The sequence below is a fragment of the Crinia signifera genome, unplaced genomic scaffold (genome assembly GCF_055691185.1).
Source record: "Crinia signifera unplaced genomic scaffold, ASM5569118v1 HAP2_SCAFFOLD_100, whole genome shotgun sequence".
NCBI classification, from domain to species: Eukaryota; Metazoa; Chordata; class Amphibia; order Anura; family Myobatrachidae; genus Crinia; species Crinia signifera.
Genome location: NW_028141994.1, coordinates 361929 through 386866, shown reverse-complemented (window position 1 = coordinate 386866; position 24938 = coordinate 361929). Strand labels below are relative to the sequence as shown.

General features: G+C 54.9%; 1 protein-coding gene across 1 annotated transcript in view; it reads left to right on the top strand.

Moving 5' to 3' along the window:
- Positions 1–24686, top strand: part of CSNK2A2 (casein kinase 2 alpha 2) — a 30222-nt gene extending 5536 nt beyond the window's left edge. Inside the window, exons 4-12 of the mRNA XM_083167887.1 lie at positions 673–723; positions 3746–3805; positions 9376–9459; positions 9585–9695; positions 9786–9887; positions 22082–22182; positions 22298–22446; positions 22803–22893; positions 22982–24686. Coding sequence (XP_083024013.1) covers positions 673–723; positions 3746–3805; positions 9376–9459; positions 9585–9695; positions 9786–9887; positions 22082–22182; positions 22298–22446; positions 22803–22876 — 732 coding nt within the window. The 3' untranslated portion in view covers positions 22877–22893; positions 22982–24686. The remainder of the gene's footprint in view (positions 1–672; positions 724–3745; positions 3806–9375; positions 9460–9584; positions 9696–9785; positions 9888–22081; positions 22183–22297; positions 22447–22802; positions 22894–22981) is intronic.
- Positions 24687–24938: the final 252 nt, after the last annotated feature.

The window sequence follows — 24938 nt, the reverse complement described above, 5'->3', positions numbered from 1 at the left end:
GGGGATTGGCGCGCCCTGTGTCCCCGGGGCACGGTCTGGGGATTGGCGCGCCCTGTGTCCCCGGGGCACGGTCTGGGGATTGGCGCGCCCCTTGTCCCCGGGGCACGGTCTGGGGATTGGCGCGCCCTGTGTCCCCGGGGCACGGTCTGGGGATTGGCGCGCCCTGTGTCCCCGGGGCACGGTCTGGGGATTGGCGCGCCCTGTGTCCCCGGGGCACGGTCTGGGGATTGGCGCGCCCTGTGTCCCCGGGGCACGGTCTGGGGATTGGCGCGCCCGGTGTCCCCGGGGCACGGTCTGGGGATTGGCGTGCCCTGTGTCCCCGGGGCACGGTCTGGGGATTGGCGCGCCCTGTGTCCCCGGGGCACGGTCTGGGGATTGGCGCGCCCTGTGTCCCCGGGGCACGGTCTGGGGATTGGCGCGCCCTGTGTCCCCGGGGCACGGTCTGGGGATTGGCGCGCCCTGTGTCCCCGGGGCACGGTCTGGGGATTGGCGCGCCCTGTGTCCCCGGGGCACGGTCTGGGGATTGGCGCGCCCTGTGTCCCCGGGGCACGGTCTGGGGATTGGCGCGCCCTGTGTCCCCGGGGCATGATCTGGGGATTGGCGTGCCCTGTGTTTGTTTGTTTTTTCTTAATTGGAGCTTACTAAATGTGACACTTTCTGTTCATTTCACAGTCAAAGACTCCGGCTCTAGTGTTTGAATACATCAATAATACAGACTTCAAGGTAAGTCTGGCTGGTGGGTGCTGGGGTCTGTGTGTGGGTGTGAATGTCGGTCACTGGCGGGTGGGTGCTGGGATCTGTGTGTGGGTGTGAATGTCAGGCACTGGCGGGTGGGAGCTGGGGTCTATGTGGGTGTGAATGTCGGGCCCTGGCGGGTGGGTGCTGGGGTCTGTGTGTGGTTGTGAATGTAGGGCACTGGCGGGTGGGTGCTGGGGTCTGTGGGTGTGAATGTCGGGTGCTGGAGTGTGAATGTTGGGCACTAGCAGGAGGGTGCTGGCGTCTGGGTTTGAATGTCGGGCACTGGCGGACGGATGCTGGGGTCTGTGTGTGGGTGTGAATGTCAAGCACTGGTGGGTGGGTGCTGGGGTGTGAATGTTGGGCACTAGCAGGAGGGGTCTGTGCGTGGATGTGAATGTCGTGCACTGGTGGGTGGATGCTGGGGTGTGAATGTTGGGCACTAGCAGGAGGGATCTGTGTGTGGGTGTGAATGTCGGGCACTGGCGGGTGGGTGCTGGGGTGTGAATGTTGGGCATTAGCAGGTCCGTGCTGGTGTCTGTGTGTGGGTGTGAATGTCGAGCCCTAGCGGGTCGGTGCTGGGGTCTGTGTGTGTGTGAATGTAGGGCACTGGCGGGTGGGTGCTGGGGTCTGTGTGTGAATGTCGGGCACTGGCAGGTGGATGCTGGGGTCTGTGTGGTTGTGAATGTCAGGCACTGGCGGGTGGGTGCTGGGGTCTGTGTGGTTGTGAATGTCAGGCACTGGCAGGTGGGTGCTGGGGTGTGAATGTTGGGCATTAGCAGGTCGGTGCTGGGGTCTGTGTGTGGGTGTGAATGTCGAGCACTAGCGGGTCGGTGCTGGGGTCTGTGTGTGTGTGTGTGTGTGTGTGAATGTAGGGCACTGGCGGGTGGGTGCTGGGGTCTGTGTGTGAATGTTGGGAACTGGTGGGTTGGTGCTGGGGTCTGTGTGTGAATGTCGGGCACTGGCGGGTGGGTGTGAATGTCGGGCACTGGCGGGTGGGTGCTGGGGTCTGTGTGTGAATGTTGGGCACTGGCGGGTGGGTGCTGGGGTCTGTGTGTGAATGTCGGGCACTGGCGGGTGGGTGTGAATGTTGGGCACTGGCGGGTGGGTGCTGGGGTCTGTGTGTGAATGTCGGGCACTGGCGGGTGTGTGCTGGGGTCTGTGTGTGGGTTTGAATATCGGGCACTGGCGGGTGGGTGCTGGGGTCTGTGTGTGGGTGTGAATGTCGGGCACTGGCGGGTGGGTGCTGGGGTCTGTATGTGGGTTTGAATATCGGGCACTGGCGGGTGCTGGGGTCTGTGTGTGGTTGTGAATGTCAGGCACTGGCAGGTGGGTGCTGGGGTCTGTGTGTAGTTGTGAATGTCAGGCACTGGCGGGTGGGTGCTGGGGTCTGTGGGTGTGAATGTCGGGTGCTGGGGTGTGAATGTTGGGCACTAGCAGGTGGGTGCTGGGGTCTGTGGGTGTGAATGCCGAGCACTAGCGGGTTGGTGCTGGGGTCTGTGTGTGGGTGTGAATGTAGGGCACTGGCGGGTGGGTGCTGGGGTCTGTGTGTGAATGTTGGGCACTGGCGGGTGGGTGCTGGGATCTGTGTGTGGGTGCTGGGATCTGTGTGTGGGTGTGAATGTTGGGCACTGGCGGGTGGGTGCTGGGATCTGTGTGTGGGTGTGAATGTAGGGCACTGGCGGGTGGGTGCTGGGGTCTGTGTGTGAATGTTGGGCACTGGCGGGTGGGTGCTGGGGTCTGTGTGTGAATGTCGGGCACTGGCGGGTGGGTGTGAATGTTGGGCACTGGCGGGTGGGTGCTGGGGTCTGTGTGTGAATGTCGGGCACTGGCGGGTGTGTGCTGGGGTCTGTGTGTGGGTTTGAATATCGGGCACTGGCGGGTGGGTGCTGGGGTCTGTGTGTGGGTGTGAATGTCGGGCACTGGCGGGTGGGTGCTGGGGTCTGTGTGTGGGTGTGAATGTCAGGCACTGGTGGGTGGGTGCTGGGGTGTGGGTGTGAATGTCTGGCACTGGCGGGTGGGTGCTGGGGTGTGAATGTTGGGCACTGGCGGATGGGTGCTGTGCTTTGTGTGTGCGTGTGAATGTCGGGCACTGGTGGGTGGGTGCTGGGGTCTGTGTGTGGGTGTGAATGTCTGGCACTGGCGGGTGGGTGCTGGGGTGTGAATGTTGGGCACTAGCAGGTGGGTGCTGGGGTCTGTAGGTATGAATGTTGGGCACTAGCAGTTGGGTGCTGGGGTCTGTAGGTGTGAATGTTGGGCACTGGCAGGTAGGTACTGGGGTCTGTGTGTGGGTTTGAATGTCGGGCACTGGCGGGTGGGTGCTGGGGTCTGTGTGGGTGTGAATGTCGGGCACTAGTGAGTGAGTGCTGGGGTGTGAATGTTGGGCATTAGCAGGTCGGTGCTGGGGGTCTGTGTGTGGGTGTGGATGTCAGGCACTGGCGGGTGGGTGCTGGGGTCTGTGTGTGGATGTGAATGTCGGGCACTGGTGGGTGCTAGGGTCTGTGTGTGGGTGTCAATGTCGGGCACTGACGGGTGGGTGCTGGGGTGTGAATGTTGGGCATTAGCAGGTCGGTGCTGGGGTCTGTGTGTGGGTGTGAATGTCAGGCACTGGCGGGTGGGTTCTGGGGTCTGTGTGTGGGTGTCAATGTCAGGCACTGGCGGGTGGGTGCTGGGGTGTGAATGTCGGGCACTGGCGGGTGGGTGCTGGGGTCTGTGTGTGGGTGTGAATTTCGGGCACTGGCGGGTGGGTGCTGGGGTCTGTGTGTGGGTGTCAATGTCAGGCACTGGCGGGTGGGTGCTGGGGTGTGAATGTTGGGCATTAGCAAGTCGGTGCTGGGTTCGGTGTGTGGCTGTGAATCTCGGGCACTGTCGGGTGGGTGCTGGGGTCTGTGTGTGGGAGTCAATGTCAGGCACTGTGACTTGTGGGTGGGTGCTAGGGTCTCTGTGTGGGTGTGAATGTTGGGCACTAGCAGGTGGGTACTAGTAATGTATATATTCTCTATTCATGCAGCAGTTGTATCAGATCCTGTCGGACTACGACATTCGTTATTACATGTATGAGCTACTGAAGGTGAGTTCCTCTGACATTACCGCTCTGTGTGTCCCTGTGCAGTCCCGTGTGACCCTGTGACTGATACAGATATTTCTCCTTCGGGAGACATCAGGGGCCACAGCGTTAGTGGGTAGTGGAGTGGGAGTGAGCACTAGCACCCTAGAGGTTAAACTTCAACTGCCTCCCAGGCAGTCGGGCTCCTCCCCTCCTCTACCCTGCCTCCAGGCCAAAGACCTCAGTTTTTTCGGGTGCTGACAGGAGCCAGATGCACCCACTAGAGGGGCTGATGTTTTAGCAGACAAACTTCTTTTTTTTTTTTTATCATCTTCTTTTACACTGACCCTGTCAGTGACAGAGCAGCAGTACTGGGGGTCTGTACAGACCCCTGCGCTGCTGGCTCCATCACCTGGGTTCGGCGCTGCATCGCCACTCAGGTGGGGACCTGCAGCTGCCCCCAGGTGCTGGGGAGCCTTCAGCCACCACCGGACGCCGGGGACCACAACAGTGAGTAACACGCTCCCCGCCGGGAGCGCGTAAGCGATAGCGCAGCGAGGCGCACAAAGCGGCTGTTACAGCCGACGAGGGGTGACCGCCGGCTGGGCTAGCAAGCGGTCAGCCGGTTCGCCGTCTGTCCCGCTGGACCACCAGGGTACCTTGTTTGTGGGCAGCAGCGCCGGTATGCGGGGCCGCCCAGCGCGCGCCGGATCCCCGCCATTTTACCGTCGCTGCATGAGTACTCAAATCCCTGGTGGTCATTTGTTAGCAGGGGGAGGTGGCTCCCCCACATCAGCCCCTCCCCTGGAGACAGTAGGCAGGGAACTGTGTTTGGTGCACAGAGAGTTCCTGCCACTGACATCCCTTCCTGGCTGCACGTGAGGAGGGACACGGAGGAGCTCCTTGCCGCCCGGAGTTCTACTCCTTCACTGCCAGGAGGCTTGGGCAAGTCCCCCATGTACCTCTCCTGCGGGACACAGGTCACGGTTTCTTAGTGCTCCATCCAGCCATAGCTGCTGCAAGAACATTTGCTTTTCATTGCATTGTATGCCTATGTATGCTTGCTGTATTCTGTGTACCTTATTAACCCATTGACTGCTGAACAGTGTATTTGGGGTCTTATTGTACTCTGCCCTCCTGTATTTACAGTAATTATGCCCAACAAGGGCAAGTCCAAAAGGGGGGAGCTTCCAGCATTGCTGTCATGCACGGCCTGTAATGTGGGCCTATCTCCCGTGGACTATGTACAGGACGGCTTATGCGCAAGCTGCTACAATGCGCAGGTGCTGCCCACGCCTACGGCCTCCTCTCGGGAGCCTGCTTGGGCCTCATCCCTTGTGCAGATGATTGTGCAGCTGGTGGATAAAGTCTCAGCTGCGCTGCCCCGGCAGCCCGTGCTGTCCTCATCGGCAGTGGGTGTAGCCCCCCCAGCATTGGATGCCCAGGGGGAGGGTTCATTGCCCGCAGATAGACGCAGGTCTTTAGTTAAAAAAACCTGCGCCACTCTGGCCCCTCCTCCTGCATGATACGGATGAGGAGGATCAGGATGACGATTATGTGGAGGAGGCCGTCAATGACGCCATTGACGAAGGGGACGCCTGCGTTAGAGAGGACCCCCCCTGTCTTGATGTGCCAGGCCTGGTTACAGAGGTTAAGAAGGTCCTTCTATTAGATGACCACGCTGATCCGCCTGCGGATTTGGGCACTATATTTATGCACCCTAAATGCACCTTGGTTTTGTTTTCCAAGTCGGATAACCTTGACAGAACCATTAGGGAGGCTTGGGAGGTTCCCAATAGGAGGTTTGTCATTCACAAATGCTTGTCCTCCCTCTATCCTCTCCCCCAGAAGGATAGGACCCCCTGGGAGACAGCCCCCAAGGTAGACGCTCATGTGGCAAAACTGGTAAAAGCCTCTCTGTTGCCCATTCCTACAGCGTCTCTTAAAGACCAAGCGGACCGGAAGTTGGAAAACTTCCTTAAGCTTATTTAAACCATGGCTGGGGCAGCAGGCCTGCCTGCCCTGGCATCAGCCTGGGTGGTTATGGCCCTAACTAAATGGACTGCTGTCCTGGCAGCTGGGGTGTCTGAGGGGGCCCCAGCAGAAACTCTGCTGCCTACTATAGAGTTGATAAATCAGGTGGCCCTCTACTTAGACGAGGCAGCTCTTAATTCCGCTACTGTCTCATCTAGGGTGGCGGCTTCGGCTGTGGCCGCTCGCAGATCCCTATGGCTGCATTCCTGGAAGGCTGCCACTAACTCAAAGAAGGCTTTGGAGGCTCTTCCTTTTGAGTGTTCCCTCTTATTCGGTCCTGAACTGGATAAAATGGTTGCTACAGTGGCAGCTTCAAAAACTGCCTTCCTACCATCCACCCCGGCCCCAAGCTACTTTTCAGTCCTTTTGTTTCCAGGGCCGTGGTAGGAGACAGGCCTTCTCCTCCAGACCTCCCCAGTCCTAGAGGCTGGCATCCCTGGGCCACCAGACGCCCCGACCCCAAGCCTTCCGCATGACGGGGTGGGCCCCCACCTGGGAAATCCCAAGGTGGGCGGTTGTCTGTTGGGTAATCCACCACAGACGCTTGGGTTCAGGAGGTGGTCTCTCGGAGCTACTCCTTAACTTTTTGGCATCGCCGACCGAGATCGTTCTTATCCACGAGTCTCCCATCAGACCTGGAAAAGCGCAGAGCGTTAGAACAATCAGTTTAACGTTTGCTCCAAACTGGAGTCATCATACCCGTTCCTTTGGCCCAAAGGGGTTCGGGGTTTTACGCCAGCCTCATCCAGGAAACCAAACTGTTCCTACAGGCACATCCTCAACTTGAAGGAGCACAACAAGTTTGTACGTGTACCCAAGTTCAGGATGGAAACCCTACGCTCCATTGTCTTTGTCCTTCAGCCTCCCTTGGACACACAAGATGCGTATTTGCTCGTCCCCAGCCGTCCGGAACATCAACGGTTCCTGCGATTTGCCATCCAGGACTGGCATTTTCATTTCCGGGCCCTGTCATTTGGTCTATCCACTGCCCCCTTGTATTCACAAAAGTGATGGGCAGCAGTCTGCGCAGCCAGGGTATCCGGATACTCCCGTATCTGGACGACCTGTTGATTCTGGCGCATTCTGCAGACCTTCTCCGGGACCACCTGACTATGGTGATACAGCTCCTGGAACGCCATGGCTGGATCATCAATTGGGACAAGTCTTCAATACTTCCGGCCCAGTCGATGGTTCATCTGGGAGCCAGGTTGGATACCATCCATCAGACGATCTACCTGCCGGTGGACCGTCGTCGGACTCTGCAGTCCCGAATTCATCGGCTCCTCTCTCCTCGACGGCTGTCCATGCATGCTTGCATGAAGGTACTGGGTTCCATGGTGTTGGCCTTCAACATGGCGGAATATGCCCAGTTCCACTCCCGCACCCTTCAGAAGGAGATCCTCTCCAAGTGGTCGGGATCCTACCTTTCTCTCCGATCTCAGGTGATAACTTTATCGCTGACAGCCCGTCTCTCTCATGGTGGACTGGAACCTCATGATGGGACGGCCATTCTGGATCCACCAATGGACCCTCCTCACCACGGATGCCAGTCTCCATGGTTGGGGAGCGGGCACTTGCCAGAGGTCGTTCCAAGGCCTTTGGTCTGCCTCGGAGGCCAAGCTCCAGATCAATGTCCTTGAACTAAGGGCTATCTGCACTTCAGAAACCACCTTTTGAGCCTTTGCGGTCCGTGGACCTATGTTGACTCACCTGGAAAACGGTTTTCTTATTGGCCATAGCATCAGCCCGGAGGGTGTCGGATCTGTCTGCTCTGTCTTGTATGTCCCCTTTCCTGGTCTTGCATTCTGACCGGGCAGTTCTTCGCACCGTCCCTTCTCACCTACCGAAGGTGGTGTCCAGTTTCCATGTCAACCAGGAAATTGTGGTTCCAGCCTTTCAGGGGTCAGATGCGTCTCCGGATCCGCCCTCCTTGGATGTTGTCCGGGCGTTGCGCATCTACGTGCACCGCTCTCGGTCTTTTCGCAAGTCAGACTCTCTTTTTGTGCTGTATGGCTTCCAGAAGAGAGGATGGCCGGCCACTAAACAAACTATTGCCCGCTGGATTCATTCTGTCATCAGGCATTCATACCTGGGCGCCCCTCTTCCGGTTCCGGCTGGTAGCCGGGCACAGGTACTTGTGTATTTTGGCGGCGCCCCTGATGTCCGTCATACGTCGAACAGATCGCATCGCATGCCATGCACCCGATGGCATGCGATGCGACGCGATTTTGACCCCCTATACGACCAAAAATCATATAAGCACCCTAAAGGGTGCTTTTGAGCACCCAAATGGGTGCTTACAATGTTAAATGCACCCCCACGCCACCCCCCACTATAAACGTCAACCCGAAGCGTGGCGAGCGCAGCGAGCCCGCTAGGGGCGGCGGTACGCGTCCTACGACCTTTTCATACCCCCACTATCCACGTCGGCGTGGAGTTGAGAATAGAATAGTGTGGCGAGCGCAGCGAGCCACCGAGCCCGAAGCGTGGCGAGCGCAGCGGATACTTTCACAGTTATACGCGTCCCCTCGCGGGCTTCACAGGTGTCCGTGGCGACGCAGACACCTGGGAAGCCCGCGAGGGGACTCGTTTACCTGTGAAGGTATCCGCGTCCCCTCGCCACGCTTCGGGCTCGCTGCGCTCGCCACACTATTCTATTCTCAACTCCACGTCGACGTGGATAGTGGAGGTATGAAAAGGTCGTAGGACGCGTACCGCCGCCCCTCGCGGGCTCGCCACGCTTCGGGTTCACGTTTATAGTGGGGGGTGGCGTGGGGGTGCATTTAACATTGTAAGCACCCATTTGGGTGCTTAACATTGTATAAGCACCCATTAGGGTGCTTATACAATGTTTAATCGCATCGCATCGTATGCCATGTACAATGGCATACAATTTAAAAATTGTATGCCATCGTGCACTATCGTACGATATCGCGTCGCATCGCATACCATCGTATGTGTTATGGTATGCGATGCGATGGGCGCCGCCAAAATACACAAGTACCCGGGCACATTCCACTAGGTCTGTGGGGGCGTCTTGGGCTGTTAGGGGCAGTGCAACAGCTGAGCAAATTTGCAGAGCTGCGACTTCATCGTCAGCTGATACTTTCTTGCGTTTTTACGTTTTTAATATGTTTGCCTCCCAGGACTGGGCCTTCGGCCAGAGTGTGTTGGCTGTGGCACAGGCGCGTTACCACCCATAGATCCCTCCCTACCGCGCCTGCTTTCCTTTACTTAAAGTTGCGTTAAGTTACGCTTATGTTATATTGTTCCTCTGTTGAGGTTACTAGCGTGTGTTCAGAATGTGTTCTGTGTGGTGCTTCTCTTTCTTCTCTCTTGTCTCCTGTCTTGGCTTGTTAAAAAACTGAGGTCCTTGGCCTGGAGGCGGGGTAGAGGAGGGGAGGAGCCCGGCTGCCTGGGAGGCAGTAGAAGTTTAACCTCTAGGGTGCTGGTGCTCACTCCACTACCCACTGTAACGCTGTGGTCCCTGATGTCCGCGAAGAAAGAGATTTGCCAGGTAAGAAATAAATCTCATTATTGCCTCCTTTGTGTTACTACAGGCACTGGATTACTGCCACAGTCAGGGTGTGATGCATCGTGATGTGAAGCCTCATAATGTTATGATTGATCACCAGCAGAAGAAGGTACTGGGAGTGTGGCCTGACCTTACTGTGTGGGGATAGAGCACACTGACATACAATGTGATGCCTGTTCCTGCACTGTAGGCGTGCTCCTCATAACCCTTCTCCTTATTTCTCCCATCTTCCAGCTTCGGTTGATAGATTGGGGTTTGGCGGAGTTCTACCATCCGGCACAGGAGTACAATGTGCGCGTTGCCTCGCGCTACTTTAAGGGTCCTGAATTGTTGGTTGATTATCAGGTTAGTGGAAGCTGCCCTCCTGCCTATGGCCGGCCTACCCCCTTCACCCATGCCTACCCCCTGCTCCCCTTACTGTTCTGTCCCCTGCAGATGTATGACTATAGCCTGGACATGTGGAGCCTCGGCTGTATGCTGGCCAGTATGATCTTCCGGAAGGAGCCCTTTTTCCACGGCCAGGACAACTATGATCAGGTGTGTGCTATGTCATCAGTGCCACAGATAGGGCCTCATTCTGGCTATCCAGTACATGCACATGGGCCAAGATAATGGGGGGCTGATGTTTCTGCAATTGGGGCTTATCTGGGTAATGTGTGTCTGCTGTTTGGGCTTATCAGGGTAATGTGCATCTGCAGGTTGGGCTTATCAGAGTAATGTGTATCTGTAGATTGGACTTATAAGGGTAATGTGTCTCTGCAACTGGGGCTAATCAGGGTAATGTGTCACATTACCCTGAAACGGGCTTATCAGGGTAATGTCTGTGCGCCTGGGGATTTTCTCCTTCGGGAGACATGAGGGGCCACAGCTTTACAGTGGGTAATAGGAGTGGGAGAGAGCTCCAGCACCCTAGAAGATAACTTTAACTGCCTCCCAGGCAGCCAGGCTCCTCCCCTCCTATACCCCGCCTCCAGGCCAAGGACCTTAGTTTTTCTAGGGTGCTGGCAGGAGCCAGATGCACCCAAAAGAGGGGCTGCTATATAGCAGCCATAACTTTAATATTTTTTTTTACACTATAAGTGTCAGAGCAGCAGCGCTGGGGGTCTGAATAGACCCCTGCACTGCTGGCTCCAACACCCGGGTCCGGCGCTGCATCGCCACCCGCAGGTGGGGACCTGCAGCGGCCCCCGGGCACTGGGGAGCCTGCAGCCACAGCCAGACGCCGGGAACCACAGGTGCCCCCTTCAGAAGAACCGGGACGCACTGTGAGTAAAACACTCTCCCCGCCGGGAGCGTGTGCGAACATAGCGCAGCGAGGCGCACATAGTGGCTGTCACAGCCGGCGAGGGGTGACTGCCGGCTGTGCTAGCAAGTGGTCGGCCAGCTCGCCGCCCGTCCCGCTGGACCACCAGGGAGATTAGTTTGTGGGCAGCAGCGCTGGTATGCGGGGCCGCCCAGTGCGCGCCGGATCCCTGCCATTTTGAGGACACCTTCCCTGGGGTCATTTGCTAGCATGGGGAGGTGGCTCCCCCCACATCAGCCCCTCCCCCAGAGGGCAGTAGGCAGGGAATTGTGCTTGGCGCACAGAGAGTTCCCGCCACTGACATCCCTTCCAGTCTGCATGTGAGGAGGGACACGGAGAAGCTCCAGTGCCACCCGGGGTTCCACTCTTTCACTGCCAGGAGGCTTGGGCAAGTCCCCCCCTGTACCTCTCCTGCGGGACACAGGTCACAGTTACTGAGTGCTCCAGTCAGCCATAGCTGCTGCAAGAGCCTAGTGCCATTTGCCTTCTATTTGCATTGTATGCCTATGTATGCTTGCTGTATATGTGTACTTATTAACCAAATAGCTGCTGCAGTGTATTTGGTGTCATTTTGTACTTAGCCCTCCTGTACTTACAGTAGTTATGCCCAACAAGGGCAAGTCCAAGAAGGGGGACGCCCCAGCATTGCTGTCATGCACAGCCTGTAATGCGGGCCTATCTCCCCTGGACTATGTACAGGACGGCCTATGTGCAAGCTGCCCACGCCTATGGCCTCCTCTCAGGAGCCTGCTTGGGCCTCATCCTTGTGCAGATGATGGCGCAGCTAGTTGATAAAGTCTCAGCTGCGCTGCCCCAGCAGCCCGTGCTGTCCTCATCGGCGGCGGGTGCAACCCCCCCCCCCCAGCATTGGATGCCCAGGGGGGGAGGGTTCTTTGCCCGCAGATAGACGCAGGTCTTTAGTTAAAAGACCGGCGGCACTCTGGCCCCTCCTCATGCATGATTCAGATGAGGAGGAGGAGCAAGACGATCAAGATGATGATGACTATGTGGAGGAGGCCATCGATGACGCCATTGACGTCGCCGCTGACATAGGGGATGCCTGTGTTAGAGAGGACCACCCGTCTCATAAAGAGGATCCCCCGTCTCGCCTTGATGTACCAGGCCTGATTACAGCGGTTAAGAAGGTCCTTCTAATAGACGACCACGCTGATCCGCCTGCGGAGTCGGGCCCTATATTTCTTCTACGATCCCCATGGCAGCCATACTTAGGGATATTTCCCCTTTCCTCAGCTTAGACAGGGTGATTTTTTTTCCACATAGGCTCCGCCCACCTCAGGTACATAAGTCTTCTCCCCTTCCTCCATGTCTTTTTTCCTGTCTCCTATTAGTTTAGACAGGGCAGGGTGTTATTTTATTTTATGGCTCACCTAAGCAGGGGGGAAGAAGAAGATGCAGGGTGACCTGTTTCAGCTTTACCCTGCACTTATGGAGATGCTCCATGGAAGCGGCGCATAAGGAAGTCATCTGTCAGCGGCGATGTCTCTCCCCGTCTGTCAGAGTAAGGTCTGGGTTCGCAGGGCGGCGAGTCACATCCCCGTTCCAGCGTCCAGCTCTAGAAAGCTACCGGCCTGTCTCCTGCTGACTGGGTTTCACAGGGAGACAGCGGGACATGCTGGAGCGTGTGTACCGGAAGTGAGGTCCCGGATATTGATCCCAGAGGGCGGCTCAATGAGGGGCAATTTAACAGGTCTAGATGACCTGTGGAGTACTTCCGGGGCAGAGAAGCAGCCGGGGATAAAAGTCAGGCAAAACCATGCGTGTTCATTCAGTTGTTTGCGGTCTCAGTGTGTACTGGTGGAGTTGTCTGCTGTTACTGCGCATCAATGGATCCTTCCCCCCATAAGCCTGATACTGCTCCAGCGAGGTGAGCCTATAGATTGTTTTTTCTGAGCAAAATTAGAAAATTTTATTTCTCTTTCCTCCACTAGGTGACACTGGAGAGTTACAGTGGGGAATAGAAGGCGACCACAGGGAGCTTGGGCACTTTAGAATAAATTAACAGTGACTAACTCCTCCCCTTCTACTTCCTCTCCTAGGCAGTCTTAGCATGTGCCCTGCGGGAGCTGGGTGCATTCAAGGCTCACTCCTGAGCTTTTTATATTTTTAATGTAAATTGATACTACAATCAGCAAGAGGACAGGCAGGTAGCTCCCTGTCCCTACCTGCCTGCGACCAGGGCGCTGTCGGCGGGTCCGGTCGCAGCTGCATGCAGCTTGCCTCCGGTACCTGGCTGCAGGATCCACAGATCCTGAGGTCCCGTCGCCGCTGCTTGCAGCGCGCCTCGAGGACCAGTCAGCACGCCGCACCCGACAGCCAAGGCAGGGGTAAGTATAGCACTGATCCCCCGCTAGCGGGGGATTCAGTGTAAAAAGCCACGGCAGCGCACTTTTAAATACAGCGCCATTACTGAGGAGCGAGAGCGCGGCATGCTGGTACTTCCGCTTCCTCCTTCTTTGTAGGAGCGGCAGCCATTGAAGCAGCAGCGTGATCCGCGGCTCCCTCGAGGTGTCTGTGAAGTGCCGGTGACCCTGGTTCAGTGAGTCACAGCGGGACATAGGAGGTCAGGGCAGCTTGGACTGTGTCCAAAAAGGTCCCTTAGCCGGCACAAGTTATATTTATATACAGTGCGCGTATCGGGCTTGTGGCAGACTCTGCCTTTTTTCTATACCTCCTCTCCTGTCCAATATTTCCATCTTTCTCTCCTTTCTGTGTAAGATTGCTGAGTGTATGATGGCTGGTAAAAAGATTGCGTGCAAGAAGTGCAGCAATAAATTCGCGCCACACGCGGAGGGCGCCATTTTATGTCCCTAATGTGCTGCATCCCCAGCCCCCACTCCTTCAACGTCGGGGCAGGATATGCCTGTATGGGCTTCCCAGTTGTCTACAGTGATTTCTCAGCTAGCTTCTGAGTTATCTTCGGCCAGACAAGATAGGGATGCAGCCAGGGATCAGCAGGCAGAATTAACCTCTGCTGTGAAGAGTCTGTCTAGAGCATTGCATGCAGACACCTCTACACCCCTTCCCCCTAGACTGGCTTCTGCTAATAGGATGTTTCCTCAGGTCCCTCTGTTAGATGATACAGATGATGACATGCCAGCTCTAGAGGAGGGTGAATTTCATGACCCTGATGCTCAGCCTGATGCTCCGCTTATACAGGACACTGATGTCCCCTCTCAGGGTTTAGAGGACTTAATACAAGCAGTCCGGTTAACCCTCAATGTCACAGAGGAGGTGAGACCTGCTGCGCGTCCCTCAGTGTTTGCTAAAAAGCAGAAACAGTCTGCATATTTCCCAGCCTCAGAGGAGCTGGATGAACACTTGCAAAAAGCCTGGTTACACCCAGACAAAAAGTTTCAGGTGTCTCAGAGATTTTTCACTGCCTATCCTTTTCCTAAGGATGCTAGGAAGTCATGTGAGACGCCACCTGCTGTTGATTCCTCGGTATCACGCTTGTCCAAAAAGACAGTGTTGCCCCAGTCCAGGAGCCTCTACCCTTAAGGATGTGTCTGATAGGCGGTTAGAGAGTACGCTGAAGAATATTTATTCAGCCGCTGTTTTTTTACAACGTCCAACACAAGTGGGATGTTGGGTCAATAGGGCCATGGAGGTATGGGCATCCCAGGTGGCCTCCTCGCTAGACCCAGGGGCAAGTGATATGTTGCTCTTAGTGGAACACATACGTGAGGCTGCAGGTTATTTGGTAGAAGCCTCTTCAGATGTTTGTATGCTTGCGGCTCGTATCTCTGCCCTCTCAGTTTCTGGTAATGCCGTGTCTCTGCGACTGGGGCTTATCGGGGTAATGTGTCTGTGCAACTGGGGCTTATCAGGGTAATGTGTCTGTGCAACTGGGGCTTATCAGGCTAATGTGTCTGTGCAACTGGGGCTTATCAGGGTAATGTGTCTGTGCAACTGGGGCTTATCAGGGTAATGTGTCTGTGCAACTGGGGCTTATCGGGGTAATGGGTCTCTGCAACTGGGGCTTATCGGGGTAATGCCGTGTCTCTGCGACTGGGGCTTATCAGGTTGTTGCTGTAATTCTGTAGCTTGCGCTGATCAGGTTAATGTGACTGCAACTAGGGATTATTAGGGTAATGTGTCTCTGCAGCTGGGGATTTGTTGTGTGTGGTGTTCTTCTGGAGACGTCAGGGGCCACAGGGCTAACAGTGGGATGAGAGCGACTATTCCAGCACCAAAAGGGTTAAACTTCTTGGCTCTTTCCATTCTATTCCGCAGGAGGTTGGCTTTGTTGCAGGATGTCCGCACTTTCTTGCAGGGGTCCTGCATATCCAACCTCCATTTGTTCACCCGGTTGCTCCGTGTGATCTTTCCTTGATTCTTAGGGCTCTCCAGGGCGTTTTTCTGTTGGCAATTGCTTCGGCCCGGAAGGTGTCTGACCTGTCGGCTCTGTCCTGTCCGTCTCCTTTCCTGGTCTTCCATCCTGACATAGAGGTTCTTGGGACCGTTCCTTCACACTTCCCCAAGGTGGTGTTTAAGTTTCATGTCAACCAGGAGATTGTGGTCCTGGCCTTTCTTAGGCCGGGTGCCTCTTCTGAGCAGCATTCCGTAAATGTGGTCCGTGCTTTGCACATCAATGTGCGTCGCACTAAAGCTCTTATGAAATCGGACTCTGTTTTTGGGCGGGATGTACTAAGATCAAAATGCGGTAAAACCCCCGGTTTACAGCATTTTCAAATGTACTAATCCCCGGCCGCTGTGTTATCGCAGGGCAGGGTATCACTGCCTATGGGCAACTGAGAACCCCCCCGCAAACCACATCACAGGTATCGCAGGGGGCCTCCGCCACTGCACCGCAATGCTAGCCGCATATGTTAGTATATACATGTATGTTAATACATCCCGCCCTGAGTCCTCTATGGTTTTCAGTAGAGGGGTTGGCCTGCTACTAAGCAGACTATTGCCTGATGGCTGAGGTCTGTTATCAAGGGGGTCTGGGCTCATTCCAGGAGGTCTGTGGGTGCGTCATGCATTGTTAGCGGCGGTGAAACAGCAGAGCAACTTTGCAAGGCGGTGACTTGGTCGTCCGCAAAAACCTTTTGGCGCTTTTAAGCATTTGATACGATTGCCTCCCAGGACTCTGCATTTAGACAGATTACTGGCTGCGGCACAGGCATGTCCCCACCCTTAGGTGGCTGCTTTAGGAAGTCCCAGTGTTAGCCCTGTGTCCCGAAAAATAAAGAGATGTATGTCTTGCCTGTTAAATTTTTCTTCAAACTCGTCAGGGGCCACAGGGATCCCTCCCTGCCGCACCTGCTACAGTTGTTTTAAAGTAAATAGTTCCTCCGTTGAGTGAACTCGCACATATTACAGTTATTGGTTCCTCTGTCAAGTGAACAAACGTGTTCAGAATGTGTCTCCTGCCTTGGCTTGGTAAAATCTGAGCTTCCTGGCCTGGAGGCGGAGTATAGAAGAGGAGTAGCCTGGTCTGCCTGAGAGGCAGCAAGAAGTTTAACCTTTCTGTTGCTGGAATGCTCTCTACTCCACTACCCAGCGATAGCCCTGTGGCCCCTGACATCCTTGAAGAAAGAGATTTAACGGGTAAGATATAAATCTAATTTTCTCCTTCGGCAGACATCAGGGGCCACAGCGTTACAGTGGTTAGTGGGAGTGGGAGAGAGCACCAGCACCCTAGAGGTTAAACTTGAACTGCCTTCCAGGCAGCCGGGCTCCTCCCCTCCTCTACCCCGCCTCCAGGCCAGGAAGCTCAGTTTTTTCGGGTGCTGGCAGGAGCCAGATGCACCTACTAGAGGGGCTGCTATTTTAGCAGCCTAACTTCATTTTTATTTTTATTTTACACTGACTGCTGTCAGTGACAGAGCAGCAGCACTGGGGGTCTGTAAAGACCCCTGTGCTGCAGGCTCCATCACTCGGGTCCGGAGCTGCATCGCCACTCATGGGTGGGGACCTGCAGCGGCCCCCGGGCACTGGGGAGCATACAGCCGCCACCGGACGCCGGGGACCACAAGTGCAGGGCACAGTGAGTAACCGCTGGGAGCGCATGCGAGTAGCGCAGCGAGGCGCACATAGCGGCTGTTCCAGCCGGCGAGGGGGACCACCGGCTGGGGCTAGCAAGCGGTCGGCCGGTTCGCCGCCCCTCCCGCTGGACCACCAGGGTAACTTGTTTGTGGGCAGCAGCGCACGGTATGCGGGGCCGCCCGGCGCGCGCCGGATCCCTGCCATTTTACCGGCGCTGCATGAGGACTCAATCCCTGGTGGCCATTTGCTAGCAGGGGGAGAAGGCTTCCCCCACATCAGCCTCTCCACCCGGGGACAGTAGGCAGGGAACTGTGTTTATCACACAGAGAGTTCCCGCCACTGACATCCCTTCCTGCCTGCCTGCTACATGTGAGAAGGGACACGGGGGAGCTCACAGCCACCCGGAGTTCCACTTCTTCACTGCCAGGTCACTTGGGCAAGTCCCCCCTGTACCCCTCCTTCGGGACACTGTACAGTATAGTGCTCCAGCCAGCCTTTGTTGCTGCAGAGCCATTGTGCCATTATTGCATTGCATTCTGCTATGCTTGCCTGCATTGTATTACAGCATGTGTAGAGGGACACAGAGAGCTTATTAGCCAGTCTGGTGTTCCACTCTTTCACTGCCGGGAACCTGACCAGTCTCCCCTGTACCTCAGTCTCTTCAAAAACAGGAGTCAGGTTACAGACAGAGTTCATGCCCTAGTCAGCTATTGCAGCTGCAGAGCTCAGCCTCAGTGCAAAGTTGCAACAATGTATGGGTATATTAATGGATGCCTAGTACAAGCAATGTATGACTAATACAAGCTTCCTGTGTACTGTATACTAGGGATGGCCATCGTTGCCATTGTCATCGATGGTTGCCATCGATGGTAATTCTGCAACTGGCCATCGATAGTACTAAACTATGCAATGGCTGACCATCGATATTTTTACATATCGATGGTCAGCCATTGTGTTTGTTTGATTGGCCTGTGGGCCAATCAAAACACGGGGGCGGAGCTATGCTCCGTGTCCCGGCACTTTGAAAAAAATAAAAAAGCAAAACATAGTTTTGCTATTCCATCGATGGAGGGAAACCATCTGGTTCTCCCCCATCGATGGCAAAAATATTCGACATCTGCCATGAACCATCGATGATTTCGAATCATCGATGGTCGATGGCCATCCCTACTGTATATAGCCTTAACACTATCACTGCCTGTCAGACTGTCGGCTGTACCATATATGCCTATGTCATTGCAATATATGCATAATACAATCTTATTGTGTGCTGCGTATAGCTCTAACACAGAGGTACTGTATTAACAGTACCATATAGGCTAAATGTCTACGTCACTGCAATGTATGCCTAGTACAAGTAGTACATGCCTAGTACACACAGGTATGCTGTGTTATCGGCACCATATAGGAGCCTGCTTGGTCCAAGTTCTTTACTCAGTTGACGGTGCAGCTGGTAGACAAAGCTCTCATCTACACCGCCCCTGCAGCCTTGGACTAGCATCATCCTCAGGGTGGAACCCCCTTGAGTGGGTGCTGTCCATCCTTGGCGGGTGTGGCCCCACGCACAGGGGAAGCGTTCTGTACACACAGGTTGTGGTTATCCCCGTTGTCCATACTCCTCCGTCAGCAGAGACAGAAATGAGGACACCTAGAATTAGGATTGTCTAGAGGGGGCCGTCGACGACGGTATTGTCGATGGGGGGCCTGTGATGAGGTCAATCCAACTCCTCGTCTTGAGGTGCCGGCCTTCATCTCAGCTATCTAAGAGGTCCTTGCCCTAAATGACCCCGCTGAGCCGCCTACACCTTTGGGAACCTTCTTAGGTGTACTCTGGGTTTCTTCCGTAAATCCGTATACTTGACAAGTCATCCGTTGGGAGATACCTAACTGGAAGTTTAGCCTGCCATAAGCGGTTTCCCTTCCTTTTACCCACTTCCACAGGAGGACATAGTCCCCTGGGAGACTGTCCCTAAGGTGGACGCACTCCTGCCCCAGGCGTCTGCTTGGGTGGCTACGGCCTTAGTTACGTGAGCAACTCCTCTTGCAGCGGACAGGTGTCTGAGGAAAACCTGCTGCCTTCTATCAGGGGACACTTTACCATGGGGGTGGCGGCTCTGGGCTGCACACACCTACGGGGGTCTGTGCTCTTGGAAGGCCCGAACTCAAAAACCCTTTTGAGGGTTCCTTCTTATTCGGGACAGAGCCATTAGATACTGTTTGGCAGCGGATATCCCTTCTGGGGGATTGCCATCTGCCCTACAGTCCAGGATCAGCCATCTCTTCTCCCCCTGGCGGGTGTCTGTGCATGCCTGCATGGAGGGGCCCTACGGTTTGTGGTGTTGGCCTTCGCATTGGCAAAATAGGCTCAGTTCCGTTCCTGCCCTCTACAGGGGAGGATTCTCTCCAGGGGGTTGGGACCCTACCACAATATCTGGCCCCAGAAGTTCACACAACAGTGCCTCTCTCCCTTTCAGGGTGGCTTTGGGGCGGAACTTCACTACGGGGATGGCCTTTCGGTATCCACCAGTGGACACTCCTTACCACGGAGGCTAATCTCCATGTTTAGGGGGAGGTCACTTGTCAAAGGTCATTCCAGGGTATCTGGACCACTCTGTAGGCCCAGCTCTCCATCATCGTCCTCGAACTGAGGACAGTCTTCCGGGCTCTCCGCCTGGCGGAACCCTGACTTAGGGATCGCCCAGTGCAGGTTCAGTCGGACATTGCGAAACGGGTGGCTTATGTTAACCACCAAGGTGGCACTCGCTGTCAGCCAGCAATGACAGAACCATCCTGCATCTTTCAGAGGCTGAAGAAGAGGATCCCTGTTGTTTCTGCGATCTTTATCCTGGGAGTCCTATCTTGGGTAACGGTCTTCCTCGGCCGTCAGACCCTGGATGCCGGCGACTTGACCCTCCATAAGGAGGTGTTTCAAATGCTGGTACCATGGTGGAGCCTAACCGAGGTGGGCTTGTTGCCCTCTCACTATAACCACATATCTCCACTGGGCGGGTCCGGGTCTTATGACCCGGGGGGGGCTTACCTGGTGGAAGCCCTGTCCACCCTGTGGCCGTCCACACTGTTTCCGCCATTCTTACTCCTCTTGCGAATGACTCGCAAGCTGATGCTGGAGGATGGCGCATTTCTGCCATTCTTTCTCCTCTTGCGAATAACTCGCAACCTTATGTCGGAGGACGGCATGTTGATGGCGCATTTCCGCCATGCTTACTCCTCTTGCGAATGACTCGCAAGCAGATGCCGGAGGACAGCACGTTGATGGAGCATTTCCGCCATTCTTACTCCTCTTGTGAATTACTCGCAAGCGGATGCCGGAGGAGGACACTTTGATCCTGATCTGCAGCCCCTGTCAGTAGCTCCTCCTATTCGCTTACCCCTATGCACAGGCCTGCTCTCTCAGTGTCCACGTCTAACTCTTGGCCTTGAGGCACCTGGCATTGACAGGGGGGCTGTTGAGACCTCCGGGTTAAGACCCAGGGGCTTTCACTCAAGAGTGATCCCCACCATGCTCAAGGCGAGGAAACCTTCCTAGACAGGGGTGTACCATCGCATATGGAGGGCTTATCTTTCCTGGTGTCAAGCTCTACGCTTCAAATTCCAGGACTTACTACCTGGCTTAGGGTTCTGTCCTTTTTGCAGAAGAGCCTGGAGGCTGGGTTGCATTTATCATCTTTAAAGGTTCAGATTTCGGCCTTGTACATCTGGTTCTGTCGATGGGTGGCCCTGTCAACGGATGTCTGCACATTCCTGCAGGTTGTCTTGCATATCCAGCCTCCCTTTGTTACCCGGTTGCCCCATGGGATCTCTCTAGTCCTGTCGTCAGCTTCAGGGCCCACCTTTTGTGCCCTTGCGGTAGGTGAACCGGTGTTGACTCGCCTGGAAGATCATTTTCTTGTTGGCGATAGCTTTGGCCAGGGGAGTCTCTGACCCGTCAGCTCCGTCCTGTAAGTCCTTTATTCTTGGTCTTTCGTTATGACCGGGTGGTTCTTTGTACCGTCCTCTCTCTCTCACCCGCCTTAGGTGATGTCCAGCTTTCCTGTCAACCAGGACATTATTGTTCCGACATTAAGTCAGTACGAGGTTTCTACTGCTTGGTTCTCCTTGGACGTTGTCCGGCCCTGGCGCATCTACAGTATGTGCGCCATTCTGGGCCATTGCACTAGTTAGACTCTCTCTCTCTTTGTACTCCTATGGCTTTCAGATGAGAGGGTGACCTGCCTCTATGCAAACTACTGCCCGCTGGATTCGCTCTGGCAGGCATATTTGGGAGCCTCCCTCCCGGTTCCGGTGGGGATTCGGGCACATTCCGTTAGGTCTGTGGGGGTGTCCTGGGCTGTTAGGGGCGGTGCTACAGTTGAACAAGTTTGCAGGGCGGCGACTTGGTCGTCTGCCAATACTGTTTTGCGCTTTTGACATGTTTGCCTCCCAGGACTCGGCCTTCGGCCAGAGTGTGTTGGCTGCGGCACAGGCGCGTCCCCACCCATAGGTGGCTGCTTTAGGACGTCCCACTGTAACGCTGTGGCCCCTGATGTCTCCCGAAGGAGAAAATTAGATTTATGTCTTACCTGGTAAATCTCTTTCTTCGAGGACATCAGGGGCCACAGGGATCCCTCCCTGCCGCGCCTGCTTTACTTCCGTTACGATTTTGTTATATTGTCCCTCGGTTGAGGGTACTAACATGTTTCAGAATGTGTTTCTGTGCGGTGCTTCTCTTCCTTCTCTCTTGTCTCCTGCCTTGGCTTGTTAAAAAAACTGAGCTTCCTGGCCTGGAGGCGGGGTAGAGGAGGGGAGGAGCCCGGCTGCCTATGAGGCAGTTCAAGTTTAACCTCTAGGGTGCTGGTGCGCTCTCCCACTACCCACTGTAACGCTGTGGCCCCTGATGTCCTCGAATAAAGAGATTTACCAGGTAAGACATAAATCTCATTATCTGCAGCTGGGTTTAGTCAGGGTAATGTAATGTCTCTGCAGCCGGGGTAATGTTATGTCTCTGCAGCCGGGGTAATGTTATGTGTCTGCAGCCGGGGTAATGTTATGTCTCTGCAGCCGGGGTAATGTTATGTCTCTGCAGCCGGGGCTTGTTGGGGTAATGTTGCATCCCTGCAGGTGGGGATAGTCAAGGTAATGTTATGTCTCTGCAGCTGATACTTGTTGGGTAATGTTGCATCTCTGCAGCTGGGGCTAGTCAGGGTAATTTTATGTCTCTGCAGCTGGGGCTTGTTTCTGCAGCAGGGGCTAGGTGGGGTAATGTTGCGTCTCTGCAGCTGGGCTGATCAGGGTAATGTTGCGTCTCTGCAGCTTGGGGCTTGTTGGGGTAATGTTGTGTCTCTGCAGCTGGGGCTGATCAGGGTAATGTGTCTCTGCAGCTGGGGCTGATCAGGGTAATGTTGTGTCTCTGCAGCTGGTGCGCATTGCCAAGGTTTTGGGTACTGAAGACCTGTTTGGGTACTTGAAGAAGTATCACATAGAGCTGGATCCTCATTTCAATGACATCCTGGGACAGTAAGTGTAAACATACTTAGCATGTGATCATCTCCCCCCGCCTCCAACATCATTGAGTTCAGAGATGTCACCGATAGACACCAATTGTCCTCTGCTTGGTCTCCCTAATTCTCAGACACTCCCGGAAACGCTGGGAGAATTTCCTGCACAGTGAGAATCGCCATTTGGTGAGTGCGGAGGCTCTAGACATGCTGGACAAGTTACTGCGCTATGACCATCAGCAGAGGCTTACGGCGCGTGAAGCCATGGATCACCCCTACTTCTGTGAGTGCCTCTCTCCTCTGACCCCATGTGTACTTTTACCTGACTGATCAGGGGCCTCCTCCTGTGGGAAGAGTTGGGTGGTGATTATTTAGGGAGGGGGTCTAGGGTGATTGGTCAGGGTCCTCCTCCTGTGGGAAGAGTTGGGTGGTGACAATTTAGGGAGGGGGTCTAGGGTGATTGACTGATCGGGGGCCTCCTCCTGTGGGAAGAGGTGGGTGGTGCATGATCGGGGGCCTCCTCCTGTGGGAAGAGGTGGGTGGTGACTGATCAAGGATCATAGAGAATCATCTGTCCCCCTGGGAGCTGACAGTGTGGTCACTGCTGTACCGTGATTGTGTTCCATTGTTCTTTCGCAGATCCGGTAGTAAAGGAGCAGCAGACTCCGACAGACAGCAATCTGCTCCCGGGAAGCCTGTCGACAACTCGATGAGGACTGGGGATTTGTGGGTAAGTATCTGCTTGTAACGATGTGTGTGTGATATATATATATGGTAGTGTGTAGCATGTAACGCTCTGCCCTTCTCCCCCTCTGCAGGACGCCGCTGCTGTTTTCACCTTGTGTCTGTGAGCAGAACCAGGCGTACGCACTGGAGCACCACCTGGCATCGGCTGCAGTGGATGTGGACAGTACAAGGACAGTTTATGTTGCTGATCCCAGCGGCTCCAGAACCCAGTACCCCTTATTTTAACGAGACACTGCAATGGACAGGCTGTCTCTGACACAGCCCCCACAAGACCGAAACAGCCATGGTTGAGACCTGGGAGCCCGACCCTCAGTACCCCACCCCTCCCCTTGCCCTTTGTTATGCCCGAGGACAGGAAGCTTCTGTGTACCTTGATTTAACCCTTTGCCTTTTGGACAGAGCTTCCGTATAGGGTTGTCAGGTGTAACCAAGGTGAGCGGAGCCCAGCTGTAGATAAGAATGGCGTTGGGGTCCCCTGGTAAGCCAGCATTTAGTTGTGATGATGGAGTGCTATGTTACAGGGTACGCACCGAATACAGTTCACCCCCCACTCTTGAAGCAGCAATACCCCCACCCACATTACCGTTGCTTTTCTTTTGTTTTTTTATGACCAATTTCCAGGGACGTTCTAAGTTATGATGCCAAGAGTCAGCATTCTGGGCTGTTACCAGTCTTAATTTGTGTTTCCTGAGTAATAGAACTTGGCGCCTACGCTTATAAGTTGAGGGGATTTCTATTGGGGGGTGACCTGGGTTATTGGTTCCCCCATCATGCTGAACAGTAGAGCTGGAGAGGAGGTTTAGGGGTGCATCGGCTGTCAGACACTGGTTACTGTAGGTGAATGTCTAGTTTGTCTGTCTTGAAGTCTCTAGCAGTTGCCCCCCTTGTGCATTACATTAACCCCTTCCAGTTCCATTGCTCGGGGAGACACGGCACCCCTAACCACTCCCTCCTGCCCAGTCTGGTTTCACCCCGCTCTTAGCACGTGTTCTACCTCGGAGACCAGGTCCTGGTGTACGTACTTACGGTTCTGCTGCCTGTGCAATGCAAGTTTCTAAATACAACTCTGGGTGGAAGAAGTGTTTTTTTGTTACATTAAAAGCGCAAACGTGGGTCACAAAGCGTCTGCTGGCGGCTGTCACTGCGAGACCCTCTACTCATTCTAGTGTTATCGGGGATACCCGCCAGAAGGCAGGACGAGCAGCCAGTAAGGAGATATTTACCCCTCGGGTACGAGATGTGTGTCACCCCCCTGGGTGTAGATGCAGACTGTGGCACTAATTACAGACCCCGACTTCTCCTGCCTCTGTCAGGTGGGATGGGGCCATTGTTCTATTTATCATCCAGTGCCCCCCACCTGCCCCAATCCAATCTATAAATACCTCTGTTCAGCACTTTGGGCTCCCCTTCTTCTTTATCTGTGCGTCTGGTCAGTGTGCTTGGTGCTGAGTGCAGGGGTCACCTTACTGTATTACATGGTCCGTTTGCTGAGTGCGGGGGTCACCTTACTGTATTACATGGTCTGTGTGCTCTGTGCTGAGTGCGGGGGTCACCTTACTATATTACATGGTCAGTGTGCTCGGTGCTTAGTGCAGGGGTCACCTTACTGTATTACATGGTCAGTGTGCTCGGTGCTGAGTGCGGGAGTCACCTTACTATTACCTGGTCAGTATGCTTGAGTGTAAGCTCCACTGGGGCAGGGACTGATGTAAATGGTATTCTCTGTACAGCGCTGCGGAATATGTGGTAATAAATATGTCTGACGTTTCACAGTAATATTCCCTCTTTGCGACATGATGACATTCGCCAACACATGCTGCATGAGATGGCGCGTGTAAATTGACCCATGGTTATCGCGTCTCTTATTTCATTGACAAGATCCCAGACTGTGCCTAATGTGGGGTTGGTGGCGGGTAGTGAGTTTGGGATGCGGTCATTTGGTCTACAGCATGATGGTCGACAGTCATTCGGTCGACATGGGAAGAGGTCGAAAGGTCATTAGTTCGACGGTGTCTAGGTCGACAGTGA